This window comes from Tyto alba, unplaced genomic scaffold, assembly GCF_018691265.1.
Source record: "Tyto alba isolate M040663 unplaced genomic scaffold, T.alba_DEE_v4.0 Super-Scaffold_21, whole genome shotgun sequence".
NCBI classification, from domain to species: Eukaryota; Metazoa; Chordata; class Aves; order Strigiformes; family Tytonidae; genus Tyto; species Tyto alba.
This window is the reverse complement of record NW_024881295.1, coordinates 6,272,016-6,286,365: the sequence shown is the minus strand read 5'-3', so window position 1 is coordinate 6,286,365 and position 14,350 is coordinate 6,272,016. Positions and strand designations below refer to the sequence as shown.

The following is a 14,350-nucleotide window of genomic DNA, read 5'->3' as shown; positions in this document are numbered from 1 at the left end:
CATCCCCGTCACATAGTTGGTCTTTCTACCAAGGTAGGAGGGGAAGAAAGAAATGTTCAAAAAAAAATGTTCAAAAAGATAACATGCTCCTTAAGCTAGGAGTGAAATGATTTTCCCAACATGCACACGCACACAAAAAGAATCTTGAAAAGTATTGTCTTTCCAAGGGAGCACAAAAATTTATAGTTCTGGGATTTCTTGCATCTAAGAAAGGGTCTGGTTTAGACCAGCCAACCTATTTCATTCTCATAGTTGTGAAATCTTTTTGTTACTTGTTTCTTTCCCTTTTTTGAGCTTTTAACTTAAATATATTAAAATATAGTTAAAATTTAAAATTAAGATATTATGAAAACATACTTTAAAAAAGTTTTCTCACTTGCTAGTGTTCCATTTCTATGATTAATTTGAGAGATTTATCCAAAATCTACCTTACCTTGGTCTTGGTTAACCTCTCTTCTTTCACTGAAGAAAATTTTTTGCAAAGTTCTCTCACAGGTTTGGTTTTTTTCCAACCAAGCTAAGTGCACGAATCTGCTATATGTTATAGATGTTATAGATGAATATGTGCAACCCTGCCAGCCTCATAACTGTTGCAAGTATATACAATTAAGATGTACGCTAACATTACTGTTCTGCACAGACTCCATCTTTTCCATAGTTTCAATTTTTTAAGCTTCATGTGACTGCTTTTATGATTATTTTTTTCTTTCTTGTTCTTTTGTTGAGTGTGCAAGATGCATTAATATTTTGATACTAATCCTGAAAAACGCTTGTTAAGAGGTCTTTTTTTCAATAGCTGAATTACAGAAAGGTAGTCAAACATGGGAATTACACTAAACAGAAAGCTTAAACAAAAAGTGTTTCAAAATTTTCAAAACTGAAAGCAGGTATTTAGAATGAGGTGTTCAAAAGTCAGAGTCAGAGGGATTTAATCACTTTTGAAGCCAGACTTAGAAAACCCTCTCATTTAGGTCATGGCATCTTGTAGTCTGGCCCTGCTGGATGTAGAGTCAGAGCCGAATTTGGTGATAACCATCACCTTTGACAAGTTTCAGGTCAGGAGCTTGAGCAGGGCCTGATGTGATTTATTGCTCCTTAAATTGATGCAGCTTACCTTGCAGTCATCTGCAGTTGAAGGGTAAGCTCAGTTCCCTCCTCTTTCAGCTGGAGAGGATGGGAGCAGGCAAACACTTCACAGCTCTGAAGTGCCAGCAGAAAGGCTTTCGGGACTGTGGCCAACACCCTCTACAAGTACTTTTTGGATCTGTTTCAGCTTGAGTAGAGACATTTGAACAGGCATCAGATTGTGAGGGAGTGTCACTAACTAAAAAGATGAAGTGGAGAAAGAAGCTCAAGTGAACCCATCTAGGGAAAAGAGACGTCTCTTGAGTACAAAATGTTTTAAACACAAAACTGGGGGAACTGTTTTTAAAGGAAAGCAAATGGAGGTCCTCAGAAAAGCATCCATTTGTGTGGTTTTTAAAAAATTTGATTTCTGTTTGTTTTCTTTGCTGGTGGATAGTTAGGAATGGGGAGAAAATTTCAGGAACACCTGAAAACAAAAATTAGCAGTGCTGGTAATTTCACTGAATGCATTTTACATATACATGAGTTGCTTATACAGAGTCAAAAACTACAAAAACAGTTCAAATACTAATACAGGGCATCTGACATTAAATCTTAATTTCCACTTCAGGAAACTATCACCAAAGGGGTGTATGACCTCTTATTATCTGCTTGTAAAAATGAGTTGAATTAAAATGAGTACTGCCCCTCATTTTAAAAAGTAGTATCATTTGAAAAATATGCACTGATTAAAAATAAACATTTTTCCATACATACATTATCATTTTAATATTAAGTTTGCAAATACAGTCAAATCATACAGTAGCACTAACAGGGAGTGTTTATGGCTCATTCCTTCCCACTACAGATCTTTGGGACTGAAAGTTAGTATTTACAGATACCTTTTAAATGGGAATGCCTCTAGATGAGCTAATGGGAGCATTACGTGCACTCAGGAGTTTCTGTTTTATGAACCTGAAGACTAGAGAAGCTAAGTATGAGTAAAGACCTTGGGAACAAGGAAATCTGGTGTTCTGACTGGGTGTCTGTGTCCTTTCACTATTACTTTTTCCTTTTATAAAAGTAATTTGATAATTTTATTGGATATCACAGGGATTATTTCTATTTCATGGAAACTTTTCAGTGCAGAAAAATCTGGACTGTTGCAAAGAGTTTGGAGATGAAGAGTGCTAGGGGTATAATTCGTCAAAATTAGTGTGGGTGAAAAAAAAATCCAGGATATTCAACTTCTGTAAAAAGATCATCAACCAGAATAAAAGAATCTTGTTCAGAGGCTTCTAGAAAGAATAAAATGTATTATTAATGCTTAGGAGTGGCTCTGTTTGACTAAGAAAATGCCATCAGAACCAAGTATTTATGACTAAACACACTTGAATAGAAAACATGCAGAGAAAACTCTTGGTAGTTCATTTGTCAAAAGCTGGCTGAACTGTAGCCCTGTAATAATTATGTACTGGATGTCACAGGCAGAGAAGCTGGTGACCGCAAACTGACTTCCTCATTCCTTCTCCTTCCTCCAGGAGTGGTTTGGATTAGGTAGTCAGATGAAACTTCCAAAGCACATATTTTCTTACCATACTGCTGTTACTCATCTCCAGGTATTTCTTGCATAGATTCCCACTAAATGCTTTTATTTATTTTTTCCCCTTTTGTCCATGAAATGAAAAGATTACTAGCTCACTGACTTAGTTAAATGCTGCCCAAGTCGCCCTACATGCATGCACACACACACAAATGCACAGAGAGGAAAGAAACATACGCACTAAAGAAAAATAAAAAAATAAAAGAGACAGCTGGGCATTGCTGAACATAATCCAACAACTCTCTGGTTCCTTGTCCTGAACAACAGATATTCTGTATCACCTAATATTAACAAACAAAAGACTTTTTCCCACGCCATTATATATTTACATTAGCCTACTGTTCAAGCTTGGCACGTTGGCTTCCTAAGACTATTTGATCCCAGATGCAGCTCTGTGCCAGAATTGCTGGAACAAAATGCAGTGGGTGGACAAACCTGTCCTGCTGCATAGCTTCTAGCCTTTTAAAAACAGAAAGCATTTATCTGACTCATTACTGTAAATGTACTAACAGAGCATACCGGTGATGATTTTCTGACTGAAAGTGCCTGCATCTGCTCAAAAGGTTAACACGGGTGCAAAGTGAGTGCACATCATGACACATTTGTTGATACCAGCCAGGGGCAAATATTAAGTAGCTTATCTTTTAAAGAGAGAGATAAGGAAGAAGGGTTGTGAGGTGCTTGCCAATAAGTGTATACTCATCACAGCTGACGCTCCCGTATATTGCAGTAACCGCAGCAGGTAGGGCTGGTGATTGGAGCCCCAGTTTGAAAATCAGGGTGCCTGAGTTTTAGCCCCAGCTCTTGACTTTTGCTGAGGCCTCTGCAAATGATTTAGAATTAAATTATTATTTAGATTTATTTAGATTTAAATTAAATTAGGCTGCCTCCTCTTCCTGACTGGGTGGAGGCGGGGAAGGGGGGGTGCTTCACACATCACACGAGAGCTTTTTTGCCTTTCTTTGTAACCTACAAACAAAAAGACCTACAAATGAAAGAAAGAAGTGTTATTAGGCGTTATTATGGTGCTGAGGACACAGTACATCTGGAAGGAAATGTGGAAAATTTGTATCCCTGTATTTCAGTAAGAGGCCACAAAATCCACTCCCATTTAAAAGGGAAAAATTGAGGAAGAGTCTTAGAGACATTACTCTAAATACCTGCAGTGTGTATTTTTCAAATATGCACACACATATATTTTTTTAATATATTTACATATATTTGTACGTGTGTGCATTTTAGGCTTTTTATTTGGGATATATCATGTGATCTGAGGAGTGCCTTTTTTCCTCTCTCTGCGTATGCTAATTCTTTTAAGTACTGTTATGTCTATAATACTTTGTCTTTAAAGGATCTAATACTTACCTCAGAATAGTATTGAGATGAGTAACCATATTCTGTGGGATGGCTAGCATTACTGAGAATATGTGACTGTTAAATTTCACTGCCTTTTTAAGAAGCCGAACCTGTAGGCTGATCTTGGCTCCAATGGCAGGGTGTGATCCAATCCGTGCAGGTAATTGGGACGCAGATGCTGCGAGAGCCTTTCGGTGGAGCCTGATGCACTCTGATAAAATAACCAGGAGATCATTGCAAAGCACACCCATTAAGATCCTTCACAACCAGTATCATAATATTACTAAATGTTCACTCTTTGGATTTAAGTTCTCTGCACAGCTCATATGTTAAGAGGAAGCAAAAAATTAAAAATAAGCCACTTTGTAGGAAACTGCTTCATCAAATCTCTGGATAATTGTCCGGCTTTTACAATTCTCTTTGAAATCATTTCTGCAGGGAAATCAGGAGTTGGAGATTGGTTGCAAGCCACGAGAACAGGGTGGCAGTAAAAAGGAAAAGCAAAGCCAATTTCACTGACATAATAGAGTATCTATTCCACAACACATAAAATAATAAAGCTTGCAGGTAAAAAAAAAACTAAGGAAAATATAATTAGTACCCAGGACCAGCTGAGGGAAATGGTAGAGGGGAAATGGGAGTTCATTCACACGACACAATTTTTGGTGCTTAATTTCAGCGGATAAATTATCTGGCATGCCTCCCTGGGGTTTTTCTGCAGTTGAGGAGAAGAGGGTCTGTCAGAGCTGAACTAAGGCCTCCCCCAGAGCAAGTTTGCTCTCTCTATTGTAGAGGGAGTCCAGAGAGGCTGTCAGCTCACTTAGCTTGTCTTTTAGTCTTTTAAGTTGAGTGGTGTGAATAGTCTTCAAAATGCTTTTGGGTTTCCCTTTACCCAAAGATTGAGGGAATGCTCCTTTTCATTCTCAGCCACAGGAATTAAACAATAAGATCAAAATCTTGTAATCTCCTTGGGAATTCCTTTTAGTTGTGTGGGATCTAAAATGCTAGTTTTCCCCTAAATTGCTGGGCAAATGAAGGCAGAGGCTAATCATACAGCTGGCTTTCAATGCAAACATTTCCAATGTCTGGTGCAGTGCCATTTGTTTGGGATCGCCTATGAAACAAATACCTTAATCATTTTTAATACCTTTGCACGAGTTTAAATGTCATTAAGCTGGTTCCTTATATATCTTATGGTCTGCTTACAGTGAGAATAAGAGGACCTAGAGCCAAAGTAAGCATTATTATTCCAATTTTTTTGGCCTTTCATTGTACCAACTTATGAAAATGACGATCCTATAAAATAAAATTGCAATAGGGTCTCCAGACAGGTAATATTTAGTGTATTATTTTCAGTAAAACCAGCACAACTAAAGATTTTGAATTTACAGCAGTATTGTTCCCTCTGCCCACCCCTCTGTGGAACACATTACAGTCAACAACCACGTATTATGTCAAAACTGCCATCTTTATTCTTCACCAAACAAATATTTTAAAGCACATATATCTGTACTGCAGGAATATGCAGCAAAAAATCCCCTAGATCTTCATTTTTAAAATGAGATGCAAATCTTAAATTTGCAACTGTGCGTCCCCTGTCAGAAAATGGTTCCTTACGATTTCCCAATAGCAAGTAAAACACCAAAAAGAAAGTACTTGCCAGCCTTTGGGCGTGCTTGTTCTCCAGTGAAACAGTCTGAATGTGCAGAGATGCAGACAGGGACTTTGGATTCGAGGGGAAAAATGTTTGTGGGTGAAGTTCAGCCTACAATGCGGTTTGTTTTGCGTGCAGGAGGTTTCTTACAATATCAGTATCACAAACTGAAATTGCTTACAACTTCCCCTGCCTTTCCAACTTTGATTTTTTTTTTTTCCCTTAGACATAGTTTTAGTTGTGTACATCCCACATCTTGTTGTGGCCGTCACTTGGAGAGAAGAATGTTGTGTCTTTACTGTACCATGTACTGCACTGCCTTTGCTGTGGGAACTGTCACTGTAACAAAAGGTCTGAAGGATTGGGAAGGAAACGTGCCGTCATTCTTTCCAGTTATGAAAATTGCTATGAATGCAAATTACCTCTAGCTTTATAGAAGGCGTTTTCTGTTGAACACCAATTGTGCCTTCAATAGTGAAAGGCATATCGAGTTATTCACATGGGAAAGCTGGTATAAGGGAAGGTCTTGATTTGTTACATTCAGTATCACTGAAGGTTGCAACCTCAACCTAAGAAAGGAATACGTGGAAATATGTTTGAAACCTTAAGTGGCCTACTTGCAACATGCTTTAGATTTGTTAAAAGATTTGCAAACCTTTTGATAAGTTTCATCTACTTTCCAGATGTCATCGTAGAAAAAAATGTAATGCTACCATTTGCTATAAAAGCTTCCTGCAGCTCTATTAACAAGTTTCCCATGATGTAATTAGAAAGAAGGTGCAGTGTTTTCTTTGGCATCCATGGGTAAAATGCTGTGCATACTTATGCTGCTATAAACCCAGGGCAACTCAGTTCATTTTAATGAAGTTATTTTGGACTTAGTTTGTGTGAAATTTGGCTATACCTTTATCTATAGCTGGATATCTTCCTCAAGGGGCAAATACAACAAAGGTTGTACATTTTCTTTAGATTTTGTATAGGAAGTCACTATTTTCAGCATCAAGGAGGCTGCTACTTTTCTGAACAAGGTAAATGCTGTAAAATCTTTTAGGTTCAGATTCAGGTAGGGTTTTCAGATGTGTCCATAACTTTCTTGAATAAGCTGGAGCATGCGCAAGTGCTGAAGTCAGGGCCTTCAGCCCTCTCCTGTATGCCTCTTATTCCTCTTTGTTCGCTAGTCTGTTACGTGAGGTTCATGGCCAAGAACCATTTTGGAGCTGGATGCCACGTTTCTATCACAGAACATTTATCTCCTTCTCATTTGAGCCAACTGAAGTCTCTGGTAGTATCAAGGTTGGTGCTTGTGCCAGTTTCTCTGTACCACTGATTTAGGTAGATGGCTTTGGACTGATACCAAACACAGGCAGGTTCATTATTGTTTCTCACAACAGAAAAAAAAAAAAAGACCAGCTGCTTTGGTCTTGGAATCTGCCTGTCGTTTCTCATCCAGAGAAGCCTGTACACAAATGGCCTTTGCATAATGCCTTGTTGTCTTCTTTCTTATTTCTAAATAACAAACAAAAAGAAAGGGAACTAGAAGGGGAAAAAATTAAATTTTAATGGAAACACATTTCATCTTTTGTTTTCTGCTTGCCATAAAACATTAACATAGTAAACAAATTGGTCTTTGCTGTTAAATTCTTTAATAACATACAGTATTTTGAGTTTTGTCATGGCTAATGTATGGTTGAACCATGTTGTGTTGCTGGCCACATTCAAACCTCTATTGTCACCGTTCTTTGACATCAAACTACATTTTTAAAAATAAAAGTTGCATGTAACCCACTTCTGTTCATAGACACCTTCATTAAAAGGTCGTCATTTTGGGGGGATGTCTCAGTACGTTAGTGGTAATGGTGTTTTCTGACCAAAACTGCTTTTTTTTGGGACATAGTTCAAAGTCCATGCATTCCCGTGGTCAGCCCCTGCTTTGTGCCATACAGTACCTTTCCGAATGCTGCACCCACACACAAGCAAAACTTTTACAGGCTGCTCTGAAACTTTATATTCTAGACAGCTAATCCAATCATAGGACTGTTACCATGGTGTTACAATAGCTGACAGAGCTATTTGAAATAAGGGTATGTAGAAAAAAGAAAGTGTCACTTTGGTCCACTTTTCAGAGTGGTTGGTGTTATAATATATAACCTTTTTTTTTCTTTTTTTAACGCAGTGTAGTTCACAATAATTTAAAATACTCTATAGACATTTAAACGATATACAATAATATAACTTAATTGGATTCCTCAGTTGTACTTAACAAATACTATTCTAATATATTTACAGTATCTAGTACCATAAGACTGTGCATTACTGTGTTTGGGAGCTTTATTTGCTTCCTGTCAAGAATGTAGTGAAATTACAGCATATCACTATTATTCAACAGCAATACCCATTAATCAAAGGGACTTTAAATTATATGGAGTGACTCTAGCATTTTTGGGGGGCCCTGTTGACTTCTGTGGAGTTGCACTCGTTCATGACAAGGCTGGTATTTAGAAACCAACAGCAACAATGAAAAATGAGCGCTTCAATTTTGGATTGCTCCGCGAGAGACTCATCAAAGGGATTTGATTTTCAGAGGGTAAGTGCTTGGGGTCAGAAAGGCAGGTCCTCATGAGTGTTCAAACGAAAGTCCCCATGTGATTATTTACTTTTGATAATACAGGCCCACAAATTACAGAGGTAATCCTGGCTCATTCACATATCCATCATGGGAGCTGGTGGAGTGGTAGCTCCACCAGCCCCTTGCTCCAGGAGCACCGTGTGGGATGGCGAGTGCTCCCATGTCAGGTGGGGAGTGCTCATGGCTGTGCAGTCCCTCAACAAAAGTAGTAAGATGGAACAAAAGCTAGAAATACAGATATGCAGACATTAGGAGATTTTTAATCCAAGTTTTCAGCAAATCAGGTAGGGACCCTTGCTACAAGCAAACATTTATATGATTAAGTCTGCTGTGTTATAAGTGGGCATATCTGGCTCTTGGGGTTAAAAACACCAGATTTTACAGTAGTAAGATATCTGAGGATTTTTTTTAAATCTCTCAAAGGGAAAAGGTGTATTAATTAGAATAGAGCACTGGTGTAAAGAGTCAGCTACTTTCTTAACATTCATGGATTTACCAGGGGGTACGTTATTGCCAACCTTAGAATAAAGACGACACAGACTAACCCAAATTTTAGCTTGCTTATGCTCATGAAGCCACCAAAGCTCACAGGTTGCAGCAACCTAGAACTCAGCTACCATATTTTTATTACCTTCTCAGTTCATACTAGGCATAAGTTATTTAAAACTATTGGTAATATTAACTTCCAGCGGTTAAAGGCAAAATGCAATGCTTGAAAGATCCTGCCAGTGCATTTGACGGCAAAGCAAAACCTCTGATATTTGTCGAAGCATGTCTTTGTATCCTAAAACTCCCTACAAGGAGCTGAGAGCAGGTGCTCCACGCCTCAAGCCTGAGTCTAAAAAGAGTCATTCTTATTTAGGAGGCAAGCGGGAGAAGTCTTTATCAAGCATTTGTAACCACAGTTTCACGTGAACTTTTTGCTCAGTTCTGGTAATTGCTTAAGGCCTACAGTAATTGAACTCTCTAATAGTGGAGTGACAACAGATCAGTAGCATTGAAGAACTTAGGGAGAACCAAATACAAAAGTCATAAAGTCAGAGTTCCAGTAAGTTTACATTTAGTACAGAATTAAGACATAGCTACCCGTTAGTGCTTAGAATTTTTTGATACTATTAAAAACATAAATAATTATTTTTAATGTTCATTCAAAGAGTTCCAGTGTCACTGGCAGCTGATGTAATTTTGTGAACGTTATTTTTTTCAGACCTGATAGTGGAGTATTTCCGCCATAGATTTTGTCTCCCTACCAGTTGTTTTCTCTCTACCTGTTTTCTTAGAATTTTAGGTTTTTGCAGCAAGTCTGCTGTGTTCTAGTCAGTGAAGGTTTCATTTCCTTAAAAAAAAAAAAGTCTTTATTTGCACAGGACTCGGTGGTTTTGTTGTTGTAAAATAGGAGAAAGTGTCTTTTAAATTTCATGGGAGCTGCAATGCAATCAGCTTCTCTGATATGTATAACTTAAAACACATATTAGGAGAACTCTACAACACCCAGGTTGTAGTTAAAAAAAAAAAGAAAAAAAGAGAGAGAAAGTTTCATGTGGTTGTCAACATCACCTTAATCCTGTTGCCCTTGTTTCCAAAGCAGTTACAACAGCCAGCCAGCCAAAATGCACAATCCTTAGAAGTGTAAGTAGTGGAAAGGGAGTGGTTGTTGTGGTGTTGGTTGGGATTTTTTTCCCAAAGATTAGATGTGCAAAATGATGCTGTCGTCGTTTGTTGTACTCCACTTTCTTCACTCGTGGTGATTTGTTCTGTTCGTTTGCACATGATGCCATTATTTGCAGGTGAACACCTCTGTCCGCTCACTACACGTGTTGCACTTCACAAAGCAGCACCAGTGGAATTTGCAATTACATTGCCACACCTTGGTGTACTGGTGTGTGTTGTACCCTCTTCCACAGCACATCATGTCACACCCATCCGCATTGGGAGAGGTACGGTTGCAGAGTCGTCCCTGGGTACCGACGCTCCCTGTGGAAGCATCTTCCTCACAGTAGTTGGGTGACTTTTCAATATACACTAAATCCGTTTCCATGGGTTTCTGGTAGCTCTTAATCTGCTTGATCTTCAGGAAAGTTGGCTGTCTTAATCTACTGGCTCGTACCACCTCCACTTGCACTGCAGCATTATATTTCTCTTTCAAAATATATCCAATCTCTCTGAATTTAGGAAGCGTGGTCCAGCAGGTCTTAGTTGTACAGGAACCTGAAACTCCATGACACTTGCACTCCAATTTCATTCTCTCTTCAAGAACCTATGTGTACAGATATTTGCATATTGTTACTGCAGGAAAATGGTATTGCAAGCTGGCCTAAATGTCAATCTCTTTAGTTCGCATAAATAGTCATTACTGCCGTTGAAATTTTTCAAATGCACACTTACAAATCTTCTCACCTCCCAGCAGAATGCTCGTAACATATTTTATCTTACCTGGTCAGAAATGCAGTGTTTTGACATTTCATTAGAAAACATTTGCCTTCTGTTTCCAAATATTGGAGAATATTTACTTAAATTTCAGAAGACATGTCTTTAGAGCCAAAGTAATTCATGGGAGTTCAGTGACTTAAAAAATGTTTTCAAACCATTTTCGTTTTGCAATTAGAAAAAAATGGGTTTTTAAAGCGCTGCAAGATTCAGAGTATTTAATCTTAATTGCTTGAAGAATGTTTAAAAAATTTTTGACCAGCTTTAATATCACAAAACATATGCTGTGTGGCTGAATAGGCAATCATGTTCACTGCATAATTAAAAATTTTGCCTATACCAGAAGTGGTAATACTTGCATACCTGTTAACTATTCAACCTACAGAGCATACCATCCCCTTTAAAAACAGAACTCCTTGCGGTATCTAGCCCAAATATCAAGCAAATGGTCAGTCATAAACACGTTTTTTGCACCAGGGCAACAATTGCACAACAGCAGAGGAAATGAACTCCACTGAAGGGTCCTACTCATCTGTGAGCCAAAGAGAAATGGGAACATTTATTATGGCTATTGCTAGAGGAGGTTAACCTAGAGGAGATTAATCCTGTGTCAGTTGGTCCCTAGAAGAGAACCAAACTGGTGTGTGCTCCGGCTCACGCTCCACTCCCGATCTCCCGCCTCCACTGCGGCTGAGCCGCGACACGGCTGGCACGTCCCTCTGTCCCCCGGCACGGGTGTACGCCCTGGGGTGGGGGGGGGGAAGGCAAGCAGATGCCCTCCCACTCCGTGTGCACGGCAGAGGGGAAACCGGCCTCGCCGAAGCGCCTCTCTGTTTTTCTGCCCTCGCGCTACCACTTAAACCTGACCACAATTACACCCACAGTCATCATTAGCTTATGAAAATCAGGGCCTAAGAACAAAGCGAACTGATCTTCCCCCTTCGCAATGGGATCCTAACAAAGAAATATGAGCTACCGAGCTTGTCTTAAAGCATTACTGATGCTGCAGACCATCTCCTGTAGTGGTTTCATTGCAGATCCCAGAACATGACTGAAATGGGCAAAGGATAAAAGGGCCGAAATCTGAGTACAATGGCTTAATGAAGTAGAAGGGAAGTAAAAAATGCTTACTGCTTAAGAAAGTGGCCTTAAAATAAAAGCTGTACAGATTTGGTTATCCCTGCAAATAGAGGGCACCCTCCTGAGTTGTTCGAGTTTCACTTAAATTGTATGTTTTGTTTTTTCCTGAATTTCTGGGGTTTCAGTATTAAAGAGGATATTTGGTTTTGATTCTCCCTTGCCAACATACAGTAGCAAGTACAAGATAGCTGAGCATCCTATCCAAAAATACCTTAGACCTTCTGGAATCACACGCTTTTCCCAGGTCAAGGTCAAGTTAGCCTATCAGAGGCAAAGAAGGTGATTTACAGGAAGGTTTATACTGGGTTAGAGAATAATTTCCTATAGCTTCAACTACTGTAAAAAACAAAATCAGCAAGGCTGTGATGAGCTGCTTTTTGTGGACACTGGAAAGGCCACTGACAAACTGTATCACCTTCCTGGCTTCCTTATGAAAAAAAGAGAAAACTTGCCACCTTCTGCTGAAGTGGCAGTATTTTAGTGGCAGCGAGTAGAGAAATGCTTTATGAAATACTCCAGGATCTTTCAGGGGTCTTCAGGGTCTCCTCTGTCTCTACTTCATGCCTGTGCAGCAGGATGTGATTTTTTCAAAGACCCCTGAACAACATTCCAATCCCATTCCACAAACCTGGGTTAAAATAATCTATTGGCATTTAGATGTGCATGCAGATATGTGTAAAAGTGCTTATAAGTTTTGCTTGATATTGCTGATATACATTTTTTTTGAAACTAGCCTGTTTGTACAGCTTTCTCACCCCACTGGTCAACATGCAGTTGCAGCCACAAGAACTGCAGCAAAATTCATGACAAAAGGTGGGTGGAGGGAACCTCCTCTACACCTTCACCAAAGAGCACTAAGATCTGAGGACTTCCCAGAAAGCATTACCAATGGGATGGATCTGCCACACCTGATTCATGCTCCTCTTCTCCCCAGGCAGTAAATCTTGGTGAAGAGTACATGTTTTGTCATGTTCTGTGTATGTTTCAGATGTCTGTTTTTTGGTTAAAAAGGCCAAGTCAGTAACTTGCTCAGAGATTGGGAGGACATGAAGCTTGTGAGGCTCCTTATTCCTGTGTGGCCTCAGCACTCTGGACACTGTTCCAATGAGCCTCTGTCTCTGTTATTGATGTGCTTCCCTGATACAACAGAAAGTGCCATTATTCCTGAAAGGCAGATATCACCCATTCTGGTGTCCTAGGTGATACCTTTGTATATGTATATTTATATATGGATGTGTGTGTGCATATATATGTTTGCCTGTGTCTGTGTGTTTGGCTGAGATGCTGCCATTTATATGCAGCACTGCCTGGCACCCTCTGTAGTACAATCTCCAGGAAACTTTATCCTAAGACTTGATTTCTTATTTTGTTGTTGTCTTTCTGAAGGTCCAGTTTTGTGAGTCATTTTGCCATACAGAAATCTGATTTCACTGCTGTATTTTTTCAGAAGTTCCCACTGTTTATGGTGGTGGAAGAACTTGCAAATGCAAGCCAGGCAGGCCCAAAAAAAGCAGAAGTTTCAAAAAGTATTAATTCATGATCCTGAAGCCAATCTCACAGGTTTTTTTATTTTTTTGGAGGCTTCTCTCATGAATGTGGAATGCTTGGGGTTACAACACTGAGCGCAGGCCCAATCATCAGGTAGTTAAATTCCTGAATGCTATAATTTGCGTGCCCACAGTCAGCTGTGGGTATAAAATTGTGCCCAAAAACTTGGAGGTCAGGGAATACAAGGCTCAAACTAAGCAGATTCTAAGCAACATTTTTTTTCCCTCTTTCCACCCAGATGCTGCAGAGCGTTCCTCTTTGCTGACAAGCCAGCATGCTCCAGCTTTCCCAGAGGTATGTCTGTCTGCGTGGTATCTCGAGCAGCTTACCACTTGCCAGCAAGGTGTCACTGGACCTGGCAAAGGTGGCAGGATTTGACCCTGTTCACTCAATGGTGTGAATGGAGAGCGACTAATGTTTTTCTTCCTAAATGTCCCACCAGCTCGGTTCTCATCAGCAAAATTCCCATCAAAACTTTGACCCTGAGCCTTAAAGGTACTTATTTACTCAAATCTAATGCACTATGCCAAGCTAGGTGCCTGATTAAAGATTGAAAATCATTAGCCTGTACGACTCACTCTCTCAGCAGTTTCATTTGTCATATGTCAGTGCCTCATATCTAATCTTAAACGGTTTACAGCAAGATCTACCTCCCAGAGTAAATTCCCATCGTTGGACTGTGCTGCCTCAGACTAATCGTAGGAACATTCCTTAGGTCCCTTTTCCACATACAGGCCCACTCCCACCCCAGTATGATCTTGCCAAGTAAAATTTTCTAACTACTGCTACTTTGTTAAATGAATTGTGAAATATAATGTTAAAGCTTTCTTATCCCACATATTTTTATACCTATATAAATCATACACTGAAAATGCAATTTGAGGGTTGTCCACTGCCAGTTAAGTAGAAAAAGACTTGCAAATACTGGAAT

The 14,350-nt window shown here is 39.4% G+C and overlaps 1 protein-coding gene across 5 annotated transcripts in view; it reads right to left on the bottom strand.

Annotated features, from left to right (window-relative positions):
• Nucleotides 1-8,544: 8,544 nt before the first annotated feature.
• Nucleotides 8,545-14,350, bottom strand: part of WNT7B (Wnt family member 7B) — a 97,093-nt gene continuing 91,287 nt past the window's right edge. For all 5 annotated transcript variants that reach the window (XM_032986428.2, XM_032986429.2, XM_032986427.2 and 2 more), the window contains exon 4: nt 8,545-10,561. In XM_032986428.2, coding sequence (XP_032842319.1) covers nt 10,082-10,561 — 480 coding nt within the window. In that variant the 3' untranslated portion in view covers nt 8,545-10,081. The remainder of the gene's footprint in view (nt 10,562-14,350) is intronic.